The 21,110-nt window shown below is 42.7% G+C and overlaps 1 protein-coding gene across 1 annotated transcript; it reads right to left on the bottom strand.

The window, feature by feature from the left end:
* Window positions 1-396: 396 nt before the first annotated feature.
* Window positions 397-20,191, bottom strand: LOC139415072 (S-adenosylmethionine decarboxylase proenzyme-like). The gene is made up of 9 exons (XM_071162842.1): window positions 19,844-20,191; window positions 14,616-14,702; window positions 11,408-11,534; window positions 8,586-8,688; window positions 8,347-8,389; window positions 6,812-6,956; window positions 4,079-4,171; window positions 3,698-3,853; window positions 397-3,555 (listed from the first exon to the last, which is right to left on the bottom strand). The coding sequence occupies exons 1-9, from the start codon at window positions 19,951-19,953 to the stop codon at window positions 3,421-3,423; spliced, it is 999 nt and encodes a 332-aa protein (XP_071018943.1). The 5' UTR covers window positions 19,954-20,191; the 3' UTR covers window positions 397-3,420.
* Window positions 20,192-21,110: the final 919 nt, after the last annotated feature.

Consider the following 21,110-nt stretch of genomic DNA (forward strand, 5'->3'; position numbering starts at 1 on the left):
GTGTCGACTTTGTGTATGTATTTAATGTAAATATTGACACACCAAGTGACTTTCATTTTGGAAATCAGATCCAAAAGTATTCCCACAGAGCGATGTGACCTTTTACAAATATAAGCAAGGTTTGAAATGGTTTTAAGTCTGTATGTGTTTGAGCTTCTTGAAGTCAAGTTGCAGTCCACAAATTTGGAATTGTTCCTGCCCATAAACTCAAAACAAGTCATCCTGTGGCAAATTGTAGTTGAATATCCCGACATCTGGAATACCAATTGTCATTAGGTTTAGATACTTCTTGACCGTTTACGTAGGGTGAATTTCCTAGTTTTAGTGAAAGACATGGTAAACTGGCCTTAATGCTTTACCTAAAACACCCCATGCTGACCAACAAACGCACAGGAGAAAGAGCAATATTTTTATTATTAAAGCATCAAGCTCAGAGTACAGATACATTTAGCACATCTTGACCATCCAAAGAACAGCAAAAGAGTTACAACAGCAAACATTTTCCCTTCAGTACATCCTGCAATTGCACCCTCTCACATCAGGGGAGTTGACCTTTTCCTTGGTAAGGCAAACAAAATACATGATGAAATTAGCTTGTTTAGAAAATAAAAATCCCCTCAGCTTCAGAACAAATACATCTGGAACACTGTTTTACAACAAAAGGTAAACAAACAAAGTTGGAAGTAGGCAAAAATGCATTTCTTACAAAAATGTTTGTAAAAATGGTATTGAGAAAAACAAAGAATTAGACTTTAATAAAAAATAAGTTAAACCAACAGGACTACCCAGATCAAGTCCAAATAGGACTTGACCCAAAAGCAATCAAAAGTTACCTTTATTTGTGAACAGTGCTGGTGTCTATTCCCTAAACCAGTCAATACAGCTCCTAGAACAGTGGAGGCTGGTCACTCAGACATGAGTCATAACATTTCAGATAAAGACTTTTGGCAAAAGTTGGTCCTCAGGAAAATAAAAAAAATGCTAAACCATTCCAAAAGCCACAGATGTACTGGAGGCAAGTTGTTCCAATTGTCAACTTTGCCCAGGTCCTTACATGAACTGAAGTACTCATTCTAGTGGTCCGCTTGTTATGTCTGTCACATTCAGTTTAAAGAAAGCCCAATTTTCTGTTAAATACAGTATACCATCATGTGATGTCTCCGATGTTCTAAGGGCCTTCTAAACTAGCTGGGCAACGCAGCGCCAGTTATAACCTCCAGGAGTTCTGAAGGCAGGCCCGAAATCAGTCCCAAAAAAATAAAGTCCTGTCCACCCCAGCTGTCTGCAAATTAAACTCAATCTGCATTCGCTGGCAGGAGAAGCATCATGAACATTACTGACCAGCCAATGGAGAACAATCCTCAACATCCTATCAAAATCCGCTCTCAAATTACAAACCTGTCTGTATACTAACCAGATGGAGGGCATGCCTTCAGCACTGTAAGGTGGCTGTATGTATGCATGTTATTTAAACAAATATGTATTAACCCCCATCCCACCTGCTCAATAAATCAGAATGCCCCAGTACATGAGCTGATTAAACAAGGTGAAGCACATTGATCTACTTACACAGGAGAAACTGACAGCAGCACACTACACTGTCAAGCAATACAGAACTAGTAGTCACCTGTGCCACAGGATTTTTCTCACTAAACAAAAGGGCATTGATGGTACGCCAAAAAAACTGCAATGAAGTCACATTTTGGACCAATTCACTGCAAAATGCCTGCCCACAATAACATTTATAAAATGGCAGTTTATGCAACAGTTGTGTGGAATGATCCGGGATCACCCTGGCATGCTCAGATTGGTGGGCCTCTATTGTGTGCTTACCGACTCCTGTATGGGGGGGTACATTGTTTAGAAAAAGAAAATGCTTTGCTGGGCCACAACTGTACTAAGCAGAGTGTGATTCGTTATTTCCATTCAGGGCCACACTGTGCAGCCATCAGCACCTATGTCAAGCATGGTTCTGGGGCCAGATGACAGTGTCTGCTATATTGGGGGAGGGGGGAGTGCTATGCAGGATCCTAGGGACGTCCCTACCCCTTAGTTTAAAATATCAACGGGGTGGGCGGGACGACAATGGCTGACCATGCTGGACAGCAGAGGGCAGTTCTGGCCCACACCACAGCTACAAAGGGTCTACTAGGTCTCTTTGCAATTAACATTCAGATATAAAACACTTTAACTGGCTCCTCTAGTCTAAACAATGCCCTCTAGAATCACAGTTTGCACAGCCTTCATTCTTACGCGACTGATTCTTCCATTTAAGTTTGGATGTTTGTTTGTAAATCAATATTTTCACGAATGCACACATGAGTTTAAAACCACAGGGAATTCTAACCACCAAAGCCGTCTTGTTGGTACAGTATACTGTAGAATGAGCCTGGGTATAAGAATGCATATATTACACATTCCATGCCGTGATGTACCCAACCGGACATCCTAAATGATTTGCTCTAACACATACTATTGTCTGGGACAAGTTTAAAGCCTTTCCATTTGAGGACACATTCAACAGCTAAATGATTGTCAGGGTGGAGAGAAGCATGGCAGACTTGGTGTTCTGACCCAATTCTAGCAGGAATTCCTTTGGCTGCAGTGCAGTTTACTGCCAAGAACAACTAGATAATGTTGACCTAGCGGTCAGCCTCTAGCCAATCCTCTAGTAGTGCAAAGCTAATAAAGTATGGCATTTTGAATTGAACAAGGAATTCATTAGATAGACTCCGACGTTAATTGACAAATTATGCTATATGGCCCAAAGCTCACATGCTTCTAATCACTCAATAAAAGACCAAAGTCATGAACATTCTAGAAGACAAAAAAAGGGTTGCCATTTCCTGTTTTGGTATTGAGGAGTCCTGCTCCAGTTGGCTGAAAACAATGTGTTCTTAAAGTGCACTCAAAAGTCAAAACCAAAAAGGATACAAACTGGCAACAGATCGATGAAGCAGCAGATCAGTTGAGGAAGGAAGAGTGTGTGGGGAGGCGTGTTTCAACTGTCGGTAAGCACAAAATAGTGGACCCATCTGAGCATGTCAGGGCCCTGGACTAGTGGGAGCGGAAGCCCTGTCTGTGGGGAATGAGGGGGGAGACTTGCAGCAAGGAGGCAAGGCTGGCCAGCAACAAACAGAGAGTGTTTAAATCCTCTACATGCACTTCAAGATCACAGCAAGAGTGAGCTAGAATATCTAAACAGAGAAGAGAGCTTTCATGCAAGAGATCTAAGTTATAGGTACAACAATTCAAACTGGAGGCTACACTAGTAGGGCCTGCGGCCTTGTCGGAACCAATAAATCCTGAATAACAATGGCAGCAAAGTGGACTGTGCCTCTCTGCTCGGGCAGAGAGATGGCCGCAGTGGGGACATCGCCCTGTATAGTGTTTCTTTTTTCTCTTTTTCATTCTTAATCCTCAACTCTGCTGGTGGCTCTTGGCGTAACTGGTAAAGACAAAATTGTAATCGTTGAATTGGGCCAACTGGCGGTCGAGGCGCTTGTACCCCTCAAGTTTCTGGGCGGAAGAAAAGACACTGCGACATTTGGAGCTCTGTGGGAGAAAATAAAAATGAAGTTAAGTGAAAATGCCAAGTACAGTGAAGACTGAAGATGTGACTTATGAGTGCAACGTTCTGGAAAACAGAGTCAAACATCCACAAGCAACATCAGACCCATTTTGAACGAGGACACACCTGGTTAACAAACAGCGTAGTCACAAATTTTCCTGGCTTAAAGATGTCCACAACTTTCCTGACCAAATCATCGTAGGATGTTTGAGAGAGGTTGGTTTCGAAGCTGACATAGGAGAACTCTGGCTCTGGAGTGATGTGAATCGTCCAGTAAGTTCCCTGTAAGATAAAGACAGACATTTGTTTTAAAATGACTTCCAAGGCGTAATTAATAAAGAGCCAGAAGACAAAAAAAAAAAACAGGGGGAAAAAGACGGCTGATAAATACTTGAGGGGAAACTTGGACTTGATACGATTGCGATGCGTTGTCTCACCCAGCCATCTTAAGTTCAATGCACTAACTGTAAGTCACTCTGGTTAAGAGAGTCTACAAGATCCACTTACGTCAGTCTTCATTCCATTCATTGAGTATCCACAAGGGTTGAACATTGTGGCGTCAATCACAGAACCTGGTATCAGGTCACGAATTCCACTCATCTGGGAAAAAAAATGTTATACAATGCTCAAAAAAATAAAGGGAACACTAAAATAACATCCTAGATCTGAATGAATGAAATATTCTTATTAAATGCTTTTTCTTTACATAGTTGAATGTGCTGACAACAAAATCACAAAAATTATCAATGGAAATCAAATTTATCAACCCATGGATTTGGAGTCACACTCAAAATTAAAGTGGAAAACCACACTACAGGCTGATCCAACTTTGATGTAAAATGAGGCTCAGTAGTGTGTGGCCTCCACGTGCCTGTATGACCTCCCTACAACGCCTGGGCATGCTCCTGATGAGGTGGCGGATGGTCTCCTGAGGGATGTCCTCCCAGACCTGGACTAAAGCATCCGCCAACTCCTGGACAGTCTGTGGTGCAACGTGGCGTTGGTGGATGGAGCGAGACATGATGTCCCAGATGTGCTCAATTGGATTCAGGTCTGGGGAACGGGCGGGCCAGTCCATAGCATCAATGCCTTCCTCTTGCAGGAACTGCTGACACACTCCAGGCACATGAGGTCTAGCATTGTCTTGCAGTAGGAGGAACCCAGGGCCAACTGCACCAGCATATGGTCTCACAAGGGGTCTGAGGATCTCATCTCGGTATTTAATGGCAGTCAGGCTACCTCTGGCGAGCACATGAGGGCTGTGCGGCCCCCCAAAGAAATGTCACCCCACACCATGACTGACCCACCGCCAAACCGGTCATGCTGTAGGATGTTGCAGGCAGCAGAATGTTCTCCACGGCGTCTCCAGACTGTCACGTGCTCAGTGTGAACCTGCTTTCATCTATGTAGAGCACAGGGCGCCAGTGGCGAATTTGCCAATCTTGGTGTTCTCTGGCAAATGCCAAACGTCCTGCACGGTGTTGGGCTGTAAGCACAACCCCCACATGTGGACGTCGGGCCCTCATACCACCCTCATGGAGTCTGTTTCTGACCGTTTGAGCAGACACATGCACATTTGTGGCCTGCTGGAGGTCATTTTGCAGGGCTCTGGCAGTGCTCCTCCTACTCCTCCTTGCACAAAGGCGGAGGTAGCAGTCCTGCTTCTGGGTTGTTGCCCTCCTACGGCCTCCTCCACATCTCCTGATGTACTGGCCTGTCTCCTGGTAGCGCCTCCATGCTCTGAACACTACGCTGACAGACACAGCAAACCTTGCCACAGCTCGCATTGATGTGCCATCCTGGATGAGCTGCACTACCTGAGCCACGTGTGAGTTGTAGACTCAGTCTCATGCTACCACTAGAGTGAAAGCACCGCCAGCATTCAAAAGTGACCAAAACATCAGCCAGGAAGCATAGGAACTGAGAAGTGGTCTGTGGTCCCCACCTGCAGAACCACTCCTTTATTGGGGGTGTCTTGCTAATTGCATATAATTTCCACCTGTTGTCTATTCCATTTGCACAACAGCAGGTGAAATTTATTGTCAATCAGTGTTGCTTCCTAAGGGGACAGTTTGATTTCACAGAAGTGACATTTTGAGCAGTGTATATATAGTGCACTACAAAACAGCAACTGATGAACAGTCAGGTTTATGATAGTGTTCCTATCATAAATATTACTGGTGGGCACCAATAGCGATAATTCAATACGATATTGATAGTTTCATATAGATAGGCGCAAGGCAGTGATATTTGGGCCTTCCTCTCATTTACCTAAATGATTATGTAAAAAATAAAATTAAAAGCATAGACTACTGTTCCTGCATGCACAAAACCCCTTTCACAACTCACAGGCTGTCAACTAGGGCCCTAGAAAATTTGTGATCCCATTTTGTTTTTCCAGGTGAAAATTGCTTCTTTTTTTAATAGAATGGGATATTCCAAGTCCATAACCATGTTTAAACTGCACCGTGAGACCACTTGACCTCTGAAATTAGATACATTTTTGGGTAAAGTTACCGTAATGAAAGAGTGCACCAGCAAGATACTTGTTTGGTCAGCAATGTTTATAGCACTCATGTGATTGCAGAGTTTGCAAAACAAGTGGCCACAAGGTTAACAGCTACACAAAGTATAGACATATGCAAGCACGACAGACATTCCTGTGCCATTACAGAAAGTTGAAGGAAAATACAAATCACTGATGCATTTTATTAGTGTCTTATGATTACCTTGGGCAAACGAATACATTTTCTGATCAACTCTGTTTAACGTTTCCTACTAAGAGCAAGACATGTTTTTAGATTGAATTCAGATCATGTCTGGATTCCATGATTGCGTCAGCAATGCTGATTTTATAGGGACCTAGTCAACTTATTGTACTTAATTGCCTGCTGATGAGCCAGCAACAGTTGATAAGCTTCCGATTGTATACAAACTGCTTGGGTAGGTTCCCAGACAATTCAAGTCTGGCCCAATGGGCAATCAACAAGCAGTCGTCTCTACTTCAGAGATGTGGAAGTGAAAAATGTACAGTTGCCTTGTTTTTATAAAACCAATATATCAATATCGTATCGAAAAATTTAACTGATACTTTCCATATCGGTGCTCTTACTAGTGAATATCATTACAGAATAGGTCAATGTCATAAGAACAGGTCCCCTTGAAGGGGCCTACTGAGTGAGCCCTCATGAAATCAAGAATAAATAACGATACCCAACATTGCTAGTGTGTGGGCCTTACACGAGTGACATCATTTGCAGAAACACCGTCTTTCATGAAGAACTGATCCATAATTGCTGGATCAAGGTCACTCATCAGAACTTCCAGCGTCTGATCTGCGTGCTTATTCTCCCAGAACTCTGGCAAATCCAGAGTAAACAGGTACCTGTAGGGAAACGAGGTAAAGGAAAACCACATTCAGCAGCACTGGACAGTGTAGTTGAAGTTCAACGGCAATTATTAATTAATGTCTCATTAATGGAACAGTATCTTGAGTATATTCAAATCTAATTTTGTCATATGCACCGAATACAACAGGTGTAGGTAGACCTTGTATTCAAATGCTTACTTACAAGCCATTAATCAAAAATGCAGGTAAGAAAAAAATTGCCTAAAAATATTTAAATAAAAGTAACAAAAAGTGCAGCAGTAAAATACCAATGTGGAGGCTATATACAGGGGGTACCAGTACAGAGTCATTGTGGAGGCTATATACAGGGGATACCAGTACAGAGTCAATGTGGAGGCTATATACAGGGGATACCAGTACAGAGTCAATGTGGAGGCTATATACAGGGGATACCAGTACAGAGTCAATGTGGAGGCTATATACAGGGGATACCAGTACAGAGTCAATGTGGAGGCTATATACAGGGGATACCAGTACAGAGTCAATGTGGAGGCTATATACAGGGGATACCAGTACAGAGTCAATGTGGAGGCTATATACAGGGGATACCAGTACAGAGTCAATGTGGAGGCTATATACAGGGGGTACCAGTACAGAGTCATTGTGGAGGCTATATACAGGGGATACCAGTACAGAGTCAATGTGGAGGCTATATACAGGGGATACCAGTACAGAGTCAATGTGGAGGCTATATACAGGGGATACCAGTACAGAGTCAATGTGGAGGCTATATACAGGGGATACCAGTAGAGAGTCATTGTGGAGGCTATATACAGGGGATACCAGTACAGAGTCAATGTGGAGGCTATATACAGGGGATACCGGTACAGAGTCAATGTGGAGGCTATATACAGGGGATACCGGTACAGAGTCAATGTGGAGGCTATATACAGGGGATACCAGTACAGAGTCAATGTGGAGGCTATATACAGGGGATACCAGTACAGAGTCAATGTGGAGGCTATATACAGGGGATACCAGTACAGAGTCAATGTGGAGGCTATATACAGGGGATACCAGTACAGAGTCAATGTGGAGGCTATATACAGGGGATACCAGTACAGAGTCAATGTGGAGGCTATATACAGGGGATACCAGTACAGAGTCAATGTGGAGGTTATATACAGGGGATACCAGTACAGAGTCAATGTGGAGGCTATATACAGGGGATACCAGTACAGAGTCAATGTGGAGGCTATATACAGGGGATACCAGTACAGAGTCAATGTGGAGGCTATATACAGGGGATACCAGTAGAGTCAATGTGCAAGGGCACCAGTTAGTCAAGGAAATATGAACATGCAGGTAGAGTTAAAGTGACTATGCATAGATCATGAAACAGTAGCATAAGTGGGGGGGACCTTACCAGCAATCAGAATTCAAACGTCCCATACAGTACGCTGCTCCATCTGTCGAAGGAAGATCATGTCATTTCTTTATCTTATGTGCCCGTGTCTCAAACACCTCCTGCTTAGAGAACAGCATATGAAGACAGCCTGTATAGCGTCCCTGACTCGCCCCATCCATGCATTAGCACACACTCTTCCTAGACTCCAGTGATTAGAGTTGAGGAATTGAATTTGGAGCGTGGGCATTAGTACTTACTTGGGAAAATCTGGCTGAGAAATTCCACTTCCTCCTGGAAGTTCCGATGAGGGAACTCCTGATGGGTAGGCTTCATGAAGTTCTTGCGAGAATAGAAGAAATTCTGTAGGTTACAAGGAGATGTTAGAACTAACCCATCCTGTCCACAATAACATCAACGCAAACAAAGATGGTATAATGTACAAACATAACATCTTGATGCGTAACATTGTTTATAAAACATTTACGAGTGTACACATTTTTGGTTTTATGAATATGTACATAAAATGGTATTCCATTTGGTTTGTATGCATGGATGTATAGAGTTCCTTGGACGTCATGGTAGAGGTTATGCTCTCACATGCACCGTCAACCGTGGGACTTTATATAGGCAGGTATATCTTTCTAAATCCTGTCCAAACAATTAAAAAAGATCAAAGGACATTAGACGAACCCATAACTACATTTGGAACGTCATAGCAATGGGGTGTGAATACTTCATTTACATTTCTGCATTTCACTTTTCAATACACCTGCAAACATTTCTAAAACAATGTTTTCACTATCATTATGGGATATTGTGAGTAGATGGGAGACATTTATTTAATCCAGATTGAAAATCAGGCTGTAGCAAAATGTAGAATAAGTCAAAGGGGTATGAACACAAATAAATCACATTGGCTGCATATGGCCTGTCTGCAAGGAATGTTAAACATTGTATCAACTTGGTCCAGCCCAAAGCTTGTGCTAACAAACTTGTAACATTGTATCAAATATTCTGGACCCTTCCTTAACAGCGCCAGTGAGCCCTGGACAGAGGAGTCATAAAATAGTCCTACTTGATTACATTTCCACCTGATCAGATCATGGCATTTTTTCCTCACTTAGTGGTAATTGAAAGGGTGTTCAAAATAAGCTACATTGGAGGAACTATTGTCATTCTCAATGGATGTAAAAACAAAACTTTGTTAACTTGCTGTTTGAGATGAAAAAAAAAAAAAAGTACTTTGTCTTAAACTCACTACTGAGGTTCTCAATCAGATCCAAAAGTAAGCATACCTTTGCGTGCAGGCCAGGTAGCCTAGGCCTACTTCTATGCTTAATCAGGTGTGCGTCCTTACTCAACATTGACAGGAGCACACAAAACACAAACACCTTGACAATACGTAAATGGAATAAAACAAAGTGTAGCCTCGGCTGTGCTCTCTGCAAACATATGCACTCAATAGAACTGTAAAATACTAGTAATAAATTGAATGCATTAAGAAATGGTAACCAAACATTACGGCCTCCGCAATGGATTAGTCCACTGACAGAGTCAAGATGTTCCATAAACATTTATATTCTTTGCAACGGCCCAACTAAACATAATTGTATCGCTAGAACAGACAATCCACCAGTCAACTAAAATGGGGTCAGCACAAATGTATGTATTTTATTTATTTATTTAACCTTTATTTAACTAGGCAAGTCAGTTAAGAACAAATTCTTATTTTCAATGACGGCCTAGGAACAGTGGGTTAACTGCCTGTTCAGGGGCAGAACGACAAATTTGTACCTTGTCAGCTCGGGATTTGAACTTGCAACCTTTCGGTTACTAGTCCAACGCCCTAACCACTAGGCTACCCTACCGTGTAATTTTGAAAAAGCCACATCTCTTTTAATACCATCAATACCGTAAACTATTTATTTGAAATGTTTAAATAAAATAACCATTTGTAGCTACTTTAAGTTAATACCTGCAGCCAAATTGTGCAATACATTAGGAGAAAGCAGATTGTGTTCAATTAACCCGTCACATGAAGCTTACCATAGTTTGTAAATAGCACAACCGGAGAAAGCAGGCGGCGGTGGGGCCATAGCATTCTATATCTATCCGCGTCTCTTGTGCGGCTTACATGAGGTGATTTAATTAAGACTCGTATGCAATTCACTACTAATTGTTTGCCATCAGATATTTTATAATGCTTTCTGACAGAAGTCAAAGAGCTCTGGATGAGTCATCTGGGTTGCCATTTCCCCCCCTGATCTTATTAGCGTCCACAGGTGGACTCAAACATGTAGAAACATCAAGGATGATCAATGGAAACAGGATGCACCTGACCTCAATTTTGAGTCTCATAGCAAAGGGTCTGAATACTTCAGTAAAGAAATGTATGTTTTTTTTTTTTAAATAAATATGCAAAAACTTCTAAAAACCTGTTTTTGCTTTATCATTATGAGGTATTGTGTGTAGATTGCTAAGGGAAAAATATTTCAGCAATTTTAGAATAAGGCTGTAACGTAACAAAATGTTGAAAAAGCCAAGGGCTCTGAATACATCCCGATCATACTGTTTGATTCTCTTGACATGCACCTGTCAGGTAGATGGATCATCTTGGACAAAGGAGAAATGCTCACTAACAGGGATGTAAACAAATTTGTGCGCAAAATTTGAGAAAGCTTTGTGCATATGGAGCATTTCTGAGCCCTACACTACATTTTCCAATTATATTTCACTCAATACAGTTGGTTCTCACTCGTTAGCATTTAGCTAAGTGTCTACGTGAATTCACCATCAGCTGGTGCAAATTCCTGCTATTTTCCCGCAATCCAGCGAACGTATTTGGTATGTCGTCATAGTGGTCTCTGACTTGGTCAGACTCAAGATAGAACAAATGTAAACATTTGCCTTTTTTCCAATGCTGATTTTTACACAAACATGCTTCTTGAATTTAAAAGTCATTGATTTTGCAAAAGTACCTGTAATCTGATTACAATATTTTTGCTGGTAACTTCAGAATAGTTCGTTTTTTGTAATCAGTTACTCCCCAACCCTATGTGTGAGCGCACGTCACACTGACCTCGATAGCATCAAAGCCACAGTACTCCCTGGCCAGTTCCAGCAGAGGCATCAGTGCTTGCAGTAAGAGGGTGGTTCCACACGTCTTCAAAATGAAACGTCTCTTGGAGACAAACATGCTACTCTCACTGAATGGAAAAAGGGACAGAAGGAGAAGAGCAATATTATGAGTTTTATACACGTTACATACATATCACAAGTTACAGTTAAATAGCCTTAAGGCTAAGTTTTTTTTTTGTTTTTACATGAGCTCAATTTACATCCAACATGCATGTACAACTGTCAAAAGGAAAAAGTAGAGTTCTTCAGGTTCGATGCCTTCCAGCTAAGTAGCGTGTACTATTAAGACACCATTGCGTGGCAGACTGACAGCCAGGCATGGCATTACCCTGGTGAGTGCTGGCCATTGATTCTACACAGGGTAAACCTAAAGCAGCACATGCTACAAACAGCTTAACAGTCTGCCTTGAGCATGAATTCAAAACCAACCACAGGGCATTAGTGCATTGCTGTTATCATGGGCCTGAAATTGTTTACAGCGGCAAGCCCGTCTAGAATTCTGGCCCACAGACTCCTTGAGGAAACATAGCTGGGTTATCATTAGTCATCTGCCTCTTAGTTACAGTATAGCTAGTGAGTACTGATGGGAGGGGGGGGGGGGGGAATGTATACACTGCTCAAAAAAATAAAGGGAACACTTAAACAACAATGTAACTCCAAGTCAATCACACTTCTGTGAAATCAAACTGTCCACTTAGGAAGCAACACTGATTGACAATAAATTTCACATGCTGTTGTGCAAATGGAATAGACAACAGGTGGAAATTATAGGCAATTAGCAAGACACCCCCAATAAAGGAGTGGTTCTGCAGGTGGTGACCACAGACCACTTCTCAGTTCCAACCCACACAAGTGGCTCAGGTAGTGCAGCTCATCCAGGATGGCACATCAAGGCGAGCTGTGGCAAGAAGGTTTGCTGTGTCTGTCAGGGTAGTGTCCAGAGCATGGAGGCGCTACCAGGAGACAGGCCAGTACATCAGGAGACGTGGAGGAGGCCGTAGGAGGGAAACAACACAGCAGCAGGACCGCTACCTCCGCCTTTATGCAAGGAGGAGCACTGCCAGAGCCCTGCAAAATGACCTCCAGCAGGCCACAAATGTGCATGTGTCTGCTCAAACAGTCAGAAACGGACTGCATGAGGGTGGTATGAGGGCCCGACGTCCACAGGTGGGGGTTGTGCTTACAGCCCAACACCGTGCAGGACGTTTGGCATTTGCCAGAGAACACCAAGATTGGCAAATTCGCCACTGGCGCCCTGTGCTCTTCTCAGATGAAAGCAGGTTCACACTGAGCACATGTGACAGACGTGACAGAGTCTGGAGACGCCGTGGAGAACATTCTGCTGCCTGCAACATCCTCCAGCATGACCGGTTTGGCAGTGGGTCAGTCATGGTGTGGGGTGGCATTTCTTTGGGGGGCCGCACAGCCCTCCATGTGCTCGCCAGAGGTAGCCTGACTGCCATTAAGTACCGAGATGAGATCCTCAGACCCCTTGTGAGACCATATGCTGGTGCAGTTGGCCCTGGGTTTCTACTGCAAGACAATGCTAGACCTCATGTGGCTGGAGTGTGTCAGCAGTTCCTGCAAGAGGAAGGCATTGATGCTATGGACTGGCCCGCCCGTTCCCCAGACCTGAATCCAATTGAGCACATCTGGGACATCATGTCTCGCTCCATCCACCAACGCCACGTTGCACCACAGACTGTCCAGGAGTTGGCGGATGCTTTAGTCCAGGTCTGGGAGGAGATCCCTCAGGAGACCATCCACCACCTCATCAGGAGCATGCCAAGGCGTTGTAGGGAGGTCATACAGGCACGTGGAGGCCACACACACTACTGAGCCTCATTTTGACTTGTTTTAAGGACATTACATCAAAGTTGGATCAGCCTGTAGTGTGGTTTTCCACTTTAATTTTGAGTGTGACTCCAAATCCAGACCTCCATGAGTTGATACATTTGATTTCCATTGATAAATTTGTGTGATTGTTGTCAGCACATTCAACTATGTAAAGAAAAAAGTATTTAATAAGAATATTTAATTCATTCAGATCTAGGATGTGTTACTTTAGTGTTCCCTTTATTTTTTTGAGCAGTGTATATTTTTTGCGATTATAGCCTATGGTATCTCATTGAAAATATCACTATTTTTGGCACTAGTTCAACGATCGTCTCTGCAGCAGACGTATTCCCTGATTGTTCAAAACATTAAGAACATGTGCTTTCCATGACAGACTGACCAGCTACGATGCCTTATGGAGGTCAGCTCAATATTAGGAAGGTGGTCCTGATGTTTGGTACACTCCGTGTATAGTGAGTAATCTGTTCGGAACGTCGAATCAACAAAATTGCAGTATCGAATTGCAATACATATTGTATTGCCAACTAAGCATTGTGATAATATTGTGTCGCCTCTGGTCATTTCCAGCACTACTAGTGAGAAGGAAGAAGTTTGTGGGGCATATGTAGGATTACAACACCAATGTTGTCTACTTGCAGTCAAACAGAAAGCTGTCACAGGTAGTCCTCCCGTGAATCAGCACTGTCCCATTCGCATAACAAACCTCAAGAGTGAAGGAGAACGCTACTCCGTTGTGCTAGCCCCGGCCTGGTCGAGGTCTGTGCAACAGCTAGACAGATCAACCCCACCCCTCGTTACCAGACGGTTGTAGGTGGGACTTAACCGGCAGAGGGAGCTGAGAGTGGAGACCTCTCACAACAGCCTCCGCAGCCAGACTAACACCCAGGGTCAGGCATGTACTTTTTACTGGCAATGACTTTCCCCAAAGACCAGTCAGAGTACACTGGTGTCACAAAGGGCAGATTTCACCATCAGATATCGATTCCTAGGAACCTAAATTGGCAACTTGTGCCTTATATGCTTGTGCGCTGCCAGCGTGCTCATTTAGCCATCTTTCAACTGGGCTCAGATAAGACCCAGGTCATTAGGAGCTTCAGAACAGGCAGGGAGACCTGAGAGATCTAAAAAGAGCTCTGCTCAGTCAGTCCTTTCACCCTAGGGGAGAGAAGAGTTTCCATGCAGCCATTCACAATGAGACGATTACAGATGACGCAATCCCAGCTCTCTATTCTGAAATGGGGACAAGCCAAGGTGACAGTGGTAAACAGAACAGGGATTCGGTCGCTACTCACCTGAGTATATAAGCTTCCTGCTTGTCGGTCTTTGTCACACTTATGATCAAACAGTGCACATTCTCCAGAAGTTTGTCCCACTCAAACCTGAAAGACAAAAAGCATTTGTTCATGTTTGTTTTTTGTTTTAACACTGCAGCACACTCAATTTAATAGTTCAAGACTTGCTTTTTCAAAATAGAAGCAACTGTCAGAGGCTAGACTGTAGTTCTAGTGCCATCAGACAATTTGAATAACAATCTTACATTAAGCTAATCATTTCACATTTCTGGGCATGGCATTTGGGGTGTCTAACTGCTGTGACTGATGACTAAATAGACAGTGAAATTAATCAGCCAACAAACCATAAGGGCTGTCTAACAATTCATGTCTTGCTTTAGATTTTAAAAAGGCCTAACCAACTCACTTTACTTACATAAACAAATGATTGAGGCTAATAACAGTGAAAAGAAAACCTACAGTACTATATTCAGGTTGATTTTGAAACAGGTCCAGAGCCCTGGCATTCCCTGGAACAGTGCAAACAGCAGGCAGGTGCACTCTGGCACAACAGGCTCCCTGCTCTACTACAGGCTACTATTAAGCAACAGCCTGCTCACAAGACAGCAGGTAGATGACAATCCAGTTTCTCCACCGCTTCTAGGTAATAACTGTAGGGATTAGGCCTCGTAATGACTATGATCATCCAAAACAGTTAAAGATAGGTAGATCAATCAAGAAGGTTGAGATCCTGTTCAACTGCAAATAGTGTTTAAAATACAGATGTCAATAGAAGTTAATAATTTAGCTCAGGAATGGGAAACTGGCAGCATGCATCCATGTAGGCCCACAGATCAATTACCAAAAACAAAATAATTAAATATATTTGAAGAACTAGTCGGGGTCTCAATTTACTGTTGAGTTAGAATACGAGGCCAGGGCCGGATCTGACCGCACGTGTGGGTATGGATGTGTCTACGCAGACCCACAAGTCACTGCAACCCCCCAGGAGTTGATTGTGGGCTCCACCCCATCAAGTTGCCCCATCCTTGGTTTAGCCATCAATCCACCGTGTCACGAAATCAGTTACCATGGTCCTGTTGAGCAAGACTTTGTGGACTGTATGATTGCGAGATCGTTTTACATAACCGGGACTTATTTCAGGGGGTCAATGAGTTTCTTGAGCATCACACCTTTCCCTAAAAACCCCTTGTAACATCTGTCAAGTATCATATTGAGTGTGACATGAACAATGTAGTTACGAAGTGTTAAGTTTCCCCAGACAAGAGTGTATTGATGGAAAGTCAGGATAAAACACAGCAAATAAATGCCAATAGGCACCTCTCAAAACAAAACACGGCCAGTCTATCTGGGGAACTATTTTCTTATAAAATGTGAAATACCATTTGTATTAAAAACCCGCAATATAGGTCAAATGAGGTGGACTTCCCCCATTAGAGTGGCAGGCGTGCTGATTAACAATCCTCAGACGGACGTCCATACCAAGAGAAATGTTAAAAAACACCAACATTTCTGCTGACCATAAGAAAAGTTTTAGCTGCTACTCAGCCCAGAGAAAGACAGTGGCACAGAGGCGGGTGTAAGGTACAGATCTGTGAATCAGATGCCCTTGTGGACTTAGTTGGACATTGGCAGGCGTCCAGCATCCACTGCCGCCGATCTGTTAATCTTCCTTGGCTGTAAGTTAATACCCGTCGTCATTCCTAACCATATGTTAACCATGAAAACCCTGGCTTTCCCTTGGATTGGCAACAGTAGCCATGAACCTTGCCACAGAGGCAGGTGAATAACCATTTATCAGTCCTTCTCATTCAATGAAATCACATGTATTGGAATGGACTTATATTATGGCAATTGCCATTCCATTACTACACTGAACAAAAAATGTTAAAAGCAACATGTAAAGTGTTCGTCCCATGTTTGAGCTGGACTATAAGATAGCAGAAAAGCTTACCACTCAAATTTGTTCACATCCCTGTTAGTGAGTTTCTCCTTTGCCAAGATAACCCATCCACCTGACAGGTGTGGCATGTCAGGAAGCTGATTAAACAGCATGATCATTACAAAGGTGCACCTTGTGCTGGGCACAATAAAAAGCCACAAAATGTGCAGTTGTCACAACACAATGCCACAGATGTCTCAAGTGTGTGCATTTGGCATGCTGAGACTGTAGGAATGTCCACCAGAGCTGTTGCCAGAGAATTTAAAATGTTAATTTCCCTACTATAAGCTACCTGCTGTGTTAGAATTTGGCAGTACGTCCAACCGGCCTCACAACCGCAGACCACGTGTAATCACGCCAGCTCAGGAACTCCACATCTGGCTTCCTCACATGCGGGATCGTCCGAGAAGCTACTAGGACAGCTGATGAAAATACAGGTTTGCACAGACAGACCTTTTGCAGAAACCGTCAGAGAAGCTCAGCTGCATGCTCGTCGTCTTCATTGGGCAAATGCTCACCTTCGATGGACACTGGCACGCTGGAGAAATGTGTTCACAGATGAATCCCGGTTTCAGCTGTACCGGGCAGGCAGCATTGTGTGGGCAAGCGGTTTGCTGGTGTCAACGTTGTGAACAGAGTGCCCCATGGTGGCGGTGGGGTTATGGTATGGGCATGCGTAAGCTACGGACGAACAATTGCATTTTATGCACAGAGATACCATGAGGTCCTGAAGCCCATTGTCATGCCCTTCATCCGCCACCACCTCATGTTTCAGCATGATAATACACAGCCCCATGTTGCAAGGATTTGTACACAATTCCTGGATGCTGAAAATGTAAAAGTTATTTCATGGCCTCCATACCATACTCAGACATCACTCATTGAGCATGTATGGGATACTCTGGAGCAACACTTACAACAGCCTGTTCCAGTTCCCGTAAATATCCAGCAAACAGCCAAACAAATATTCATCCAAGTCCAAAACTAACAAAAACGGTCACAGAATTGAGTACTAATGTATGCAAACGCTACGCTGTTTCGACTGGGAAGCATGCAAACGCCTTGAGGAACCTTAAAGAAGTGGCCTCTTGTCAACAAGTTATTCAAGTCAAATATTTGAGGATTGGCAGCAAAGGTTCAGGCCACAAGCATGCTGCTGGAAGTGGTGTTGGAGGGTCAGTAGGAGGCACTCTTTCCTCTGGTCTAAAAAATAACATTCCAAGTGCCCAAGGCAGTGATTGGGCACATTGCCCTGTGTTGGGAGCAGTCTTTCCGATGGGACGTTAAACAGGTGTCCTGGCTCAGTGGTCACTAAAGCTTCCATGGTACCTATCGTAAGATTAGGGGTGTTAGCCCAGTGTCCTGGTTAAATTTGCAATCTGGTTCTGATCATGACTACTTAATAATCCCCAACTTCCAATTGGCTCATTCACCTGACGTAACTATTCCCCAGGTTGTTGCTGTAAATGAGAATGTGTTCAGGTCACCTTACCTAGTAAAATAATGGTTAAATAAAAATGAGGACTCAATCGTATTAAAAACAAGAGCATTGAAATAATTCAACATGGTTGACACGTGTTCTTTATTAGATATTAGGGCCAGTGGTAGAAAAAGTACCCAATTGTCATACCTGACTAAAAGTAAAGATGACTTGAGTCATTTTCTATTAAGTTAACCAGTAATATACAGTGAGCGTCCAAAAGTATTTGGTTATGAATATACTTCAGTATCAAAAGTATAAATCCCTTATATTAAAGCAAACCAGATTGCACTTTTTTTTCTTCATTTAGAGTGGCACATTCCAACACTGACATAACTGACGAAAGCAGCATGTGTTTACTGAGTCTGCCAGGTCAGAGGCAGTAGGGATGACCAAGGATGTTGTTTTCGTGATACCATAAGTTAGTTAACTGGACAATTTTCCTGTCCTACTAAGCATTCAAAATGTAACAAGTATTTTTGGGTTGCAGAGAAAATGTATGGAGTAAAAAGTAGTGTTTTCTTTAGGCAGGTAATGAACTTAAAGTTGTCAAATATAAATAGTAAAGTAATGTACAGAACCCCAAAAACGACTTAAGTAGTACTTTGAAGTATTTTTACACCACTGATTAGGGCAATGCAAATAGGCCTAGTTTGAAGGGTTTTGTAAATACAATTTAGATGGCCCCATGCATGGGTATGTACAAGTAACAGCAACTACAAGCGTTAGTTTAATTTAAAGTTCATTATTGCATTGATCCCGATTGGGTAAATTACACTAGTGAAGATTGGCTTCTCAGCTAAGTGGTTGGCAATCAACTCAAACTGATCAGGTATAATGGTAGATATCGCTTTAGTCTGTTAATGGCCTTCGTTCATTGTGCATTGCAGAGGTTGTAAATCTTCAGCGGCGAGAGACCATGATTGCCAATGCGGCATATCAGAGAATAGGCGCCACAAGGCGCTACAGTACCACATCGTGACGCAGAGAAGTGAAATGGAAAATTACTACAGCTAGCCAGAAGATACACAATGACACCAACAACTTCAGAAGTTGCGTTGTAGACTTACCTAGCTACCTGGTTACATAAGATACAAGATTGCATAAAGACAATGAGCTATTTCGCGTGTTTAGTGTCAAATCAAATCCGTGGGCAACATGTTGAGATCATCACCCCTAGCATGGATACATCGAACACCAATGCATGCGCAGTATGCGAAAAACCCGCGCTGTCAAACTCACCCCAATCTGACCACTTTTCTTGCCAAAACAATTTGCTAGCTTGCAAATTGGAATACTTAACATTGCATTGATGGTACATGCAATATTCAAATACGTTTCTAAACATTGGATAATTAGTATTACTGGAGAGCTAATGAATGGCAGTAGCGGGCATTAGTCAGCAGCTGACTGAACCGCATGAATGAATGACTCGGCTACCGCGTTCGTTCCCTAAGCAAATGCCAAGCTAGTGGTGGTCAGTGTGGGGGATGGTAATTCATGAGTGACGATGTTATCTGAATTTAGCTAACCAGCTGGCTAGCACTGCGTGATCACATTAGCCACCACATGACATGTCAGTGAAAGATTGTGGTTTACGAGAACCGTAGTCTTTAATAACGGGCCCAGTTAACTAGATAAATAAATCCTCGTTACAATGTTTCTTTCTAGCGCGTGTTGAGGGTTGAATCGCCATCCAGTCTTCTTGAGTGAACGGATTTCTGGAGCACGGGGGCTAATGTTAGTAGCTTAGTTAACTAGCTAGCCAAAGGCAGAATGTATTAATCACATCTCGACTTCACAAACCTTGGGATGGTACGGAGATCCCCTGTTCCTTTGATCTCATCTTGCCGGGAGAACCACACCTCCAACAGCTTCTCGGTTCCCTCGAAGAAGTGTGCACCGTTCGCTTCCATCGTGAGTTAACAGACACCAACAGAAATTAAACGTCGGTTACGTTTTCAATTGAATTAGCCCTTGTTTGATCGTTATAATTTATTAAGTACAGTCCTTTAGCAATCCAGGTGTAATTTCTTGGTTTAACCGTCTTCCCTTTTACAGAGAATACTGTAAAGCAAGTGCTAGCTAATATCGCCGGCCATACTGTGTAAAGCGCAGAAAAGGGGACGCGTATTGGTTTTATTCACCCAGCCTATAACGTCACCCCCACGTTAGTCGAATCACGTTGCTGGGTTCTTGCTAATGAAGTGGCGATTGGCAGTGGCAACTGTCAGCATGACAAAATTGTACATTGCCAATCTCCAATTTTAAACGATAATACATTTAATTGGCAGATATGCCATTTTTCCCTGATAATAAACGCTACTCTGCGTTCAGGTAAACTGTTCCCGTCTGCTCTCAAAACATGTAGCACCTTCAAAGCCTTCTCGACTGAGACATTTTTTTTAAATGAAGTCCAATCAGTCATGCGCTCATTGATTTTAACTTAAAAGGCCATAGGGCCTACTGAATTGTAATGCAATAGAAGACACATTAGTATATACATAGGTGCCATTTCAATACGTGCGTTAACTGGGCTATGTACAATATTTCGTTTTTTATATTTATTTTGTATAGGTGTATTACATGTTCTATCCAATAGCAATGTGATTCTATGGGCATTGTTTTGACTTCTGTGTTGAAACAAGTTTATATGTCCTGATCTCTGTTTTTTTTAACTGTATGGTGTATTTCTGTTTTTCTGTTTTGTATATAATGTTTCCATGTCTAGATGTTCACCGATGTCTAGACGTTTTAGGGACTACAGATGGAAATGAGCTATTAGCTAAATCTGGTGCGACACATGTTCTCTCAGTGCTCTGGGACATGCTTTTGTTGTTCATTGTCCCTGCCAAATAAACGTAATAAATATAATTAATAAAGGTATCTAGGCCTACTTCTGTTCTTCATAAACGAGTTATGGTGGATGTCATAATAGTGTAATATGATTGCATATGCATATTTTTTTACAGATGACAAATTACATGCAGATTTGCTACATGTAGCCTACCTCTCTTGTATAAAAGCAAAAGGCTAAAACTAATAGATGTCACAGGTGGGATTGTATAGTACA

Source organism: Oncorhynchus clarkii, chromosome 8 (assembly GCF_045791955.1).
Source record: "Oncorhynchus clarkii lewisi isolate Uvic-CL-2024 chromosome 8, UVic_Ocla_1.0, whole genome shotgun sequence".
NCBI classification, from domain to species: domain Eukaryota; kingdom Metazoa; phylum Chordata; class Actinopteri; order Salmoniformes; family Salmonidae; genus Oncorhynchus; species Oncorhynchus clarkii.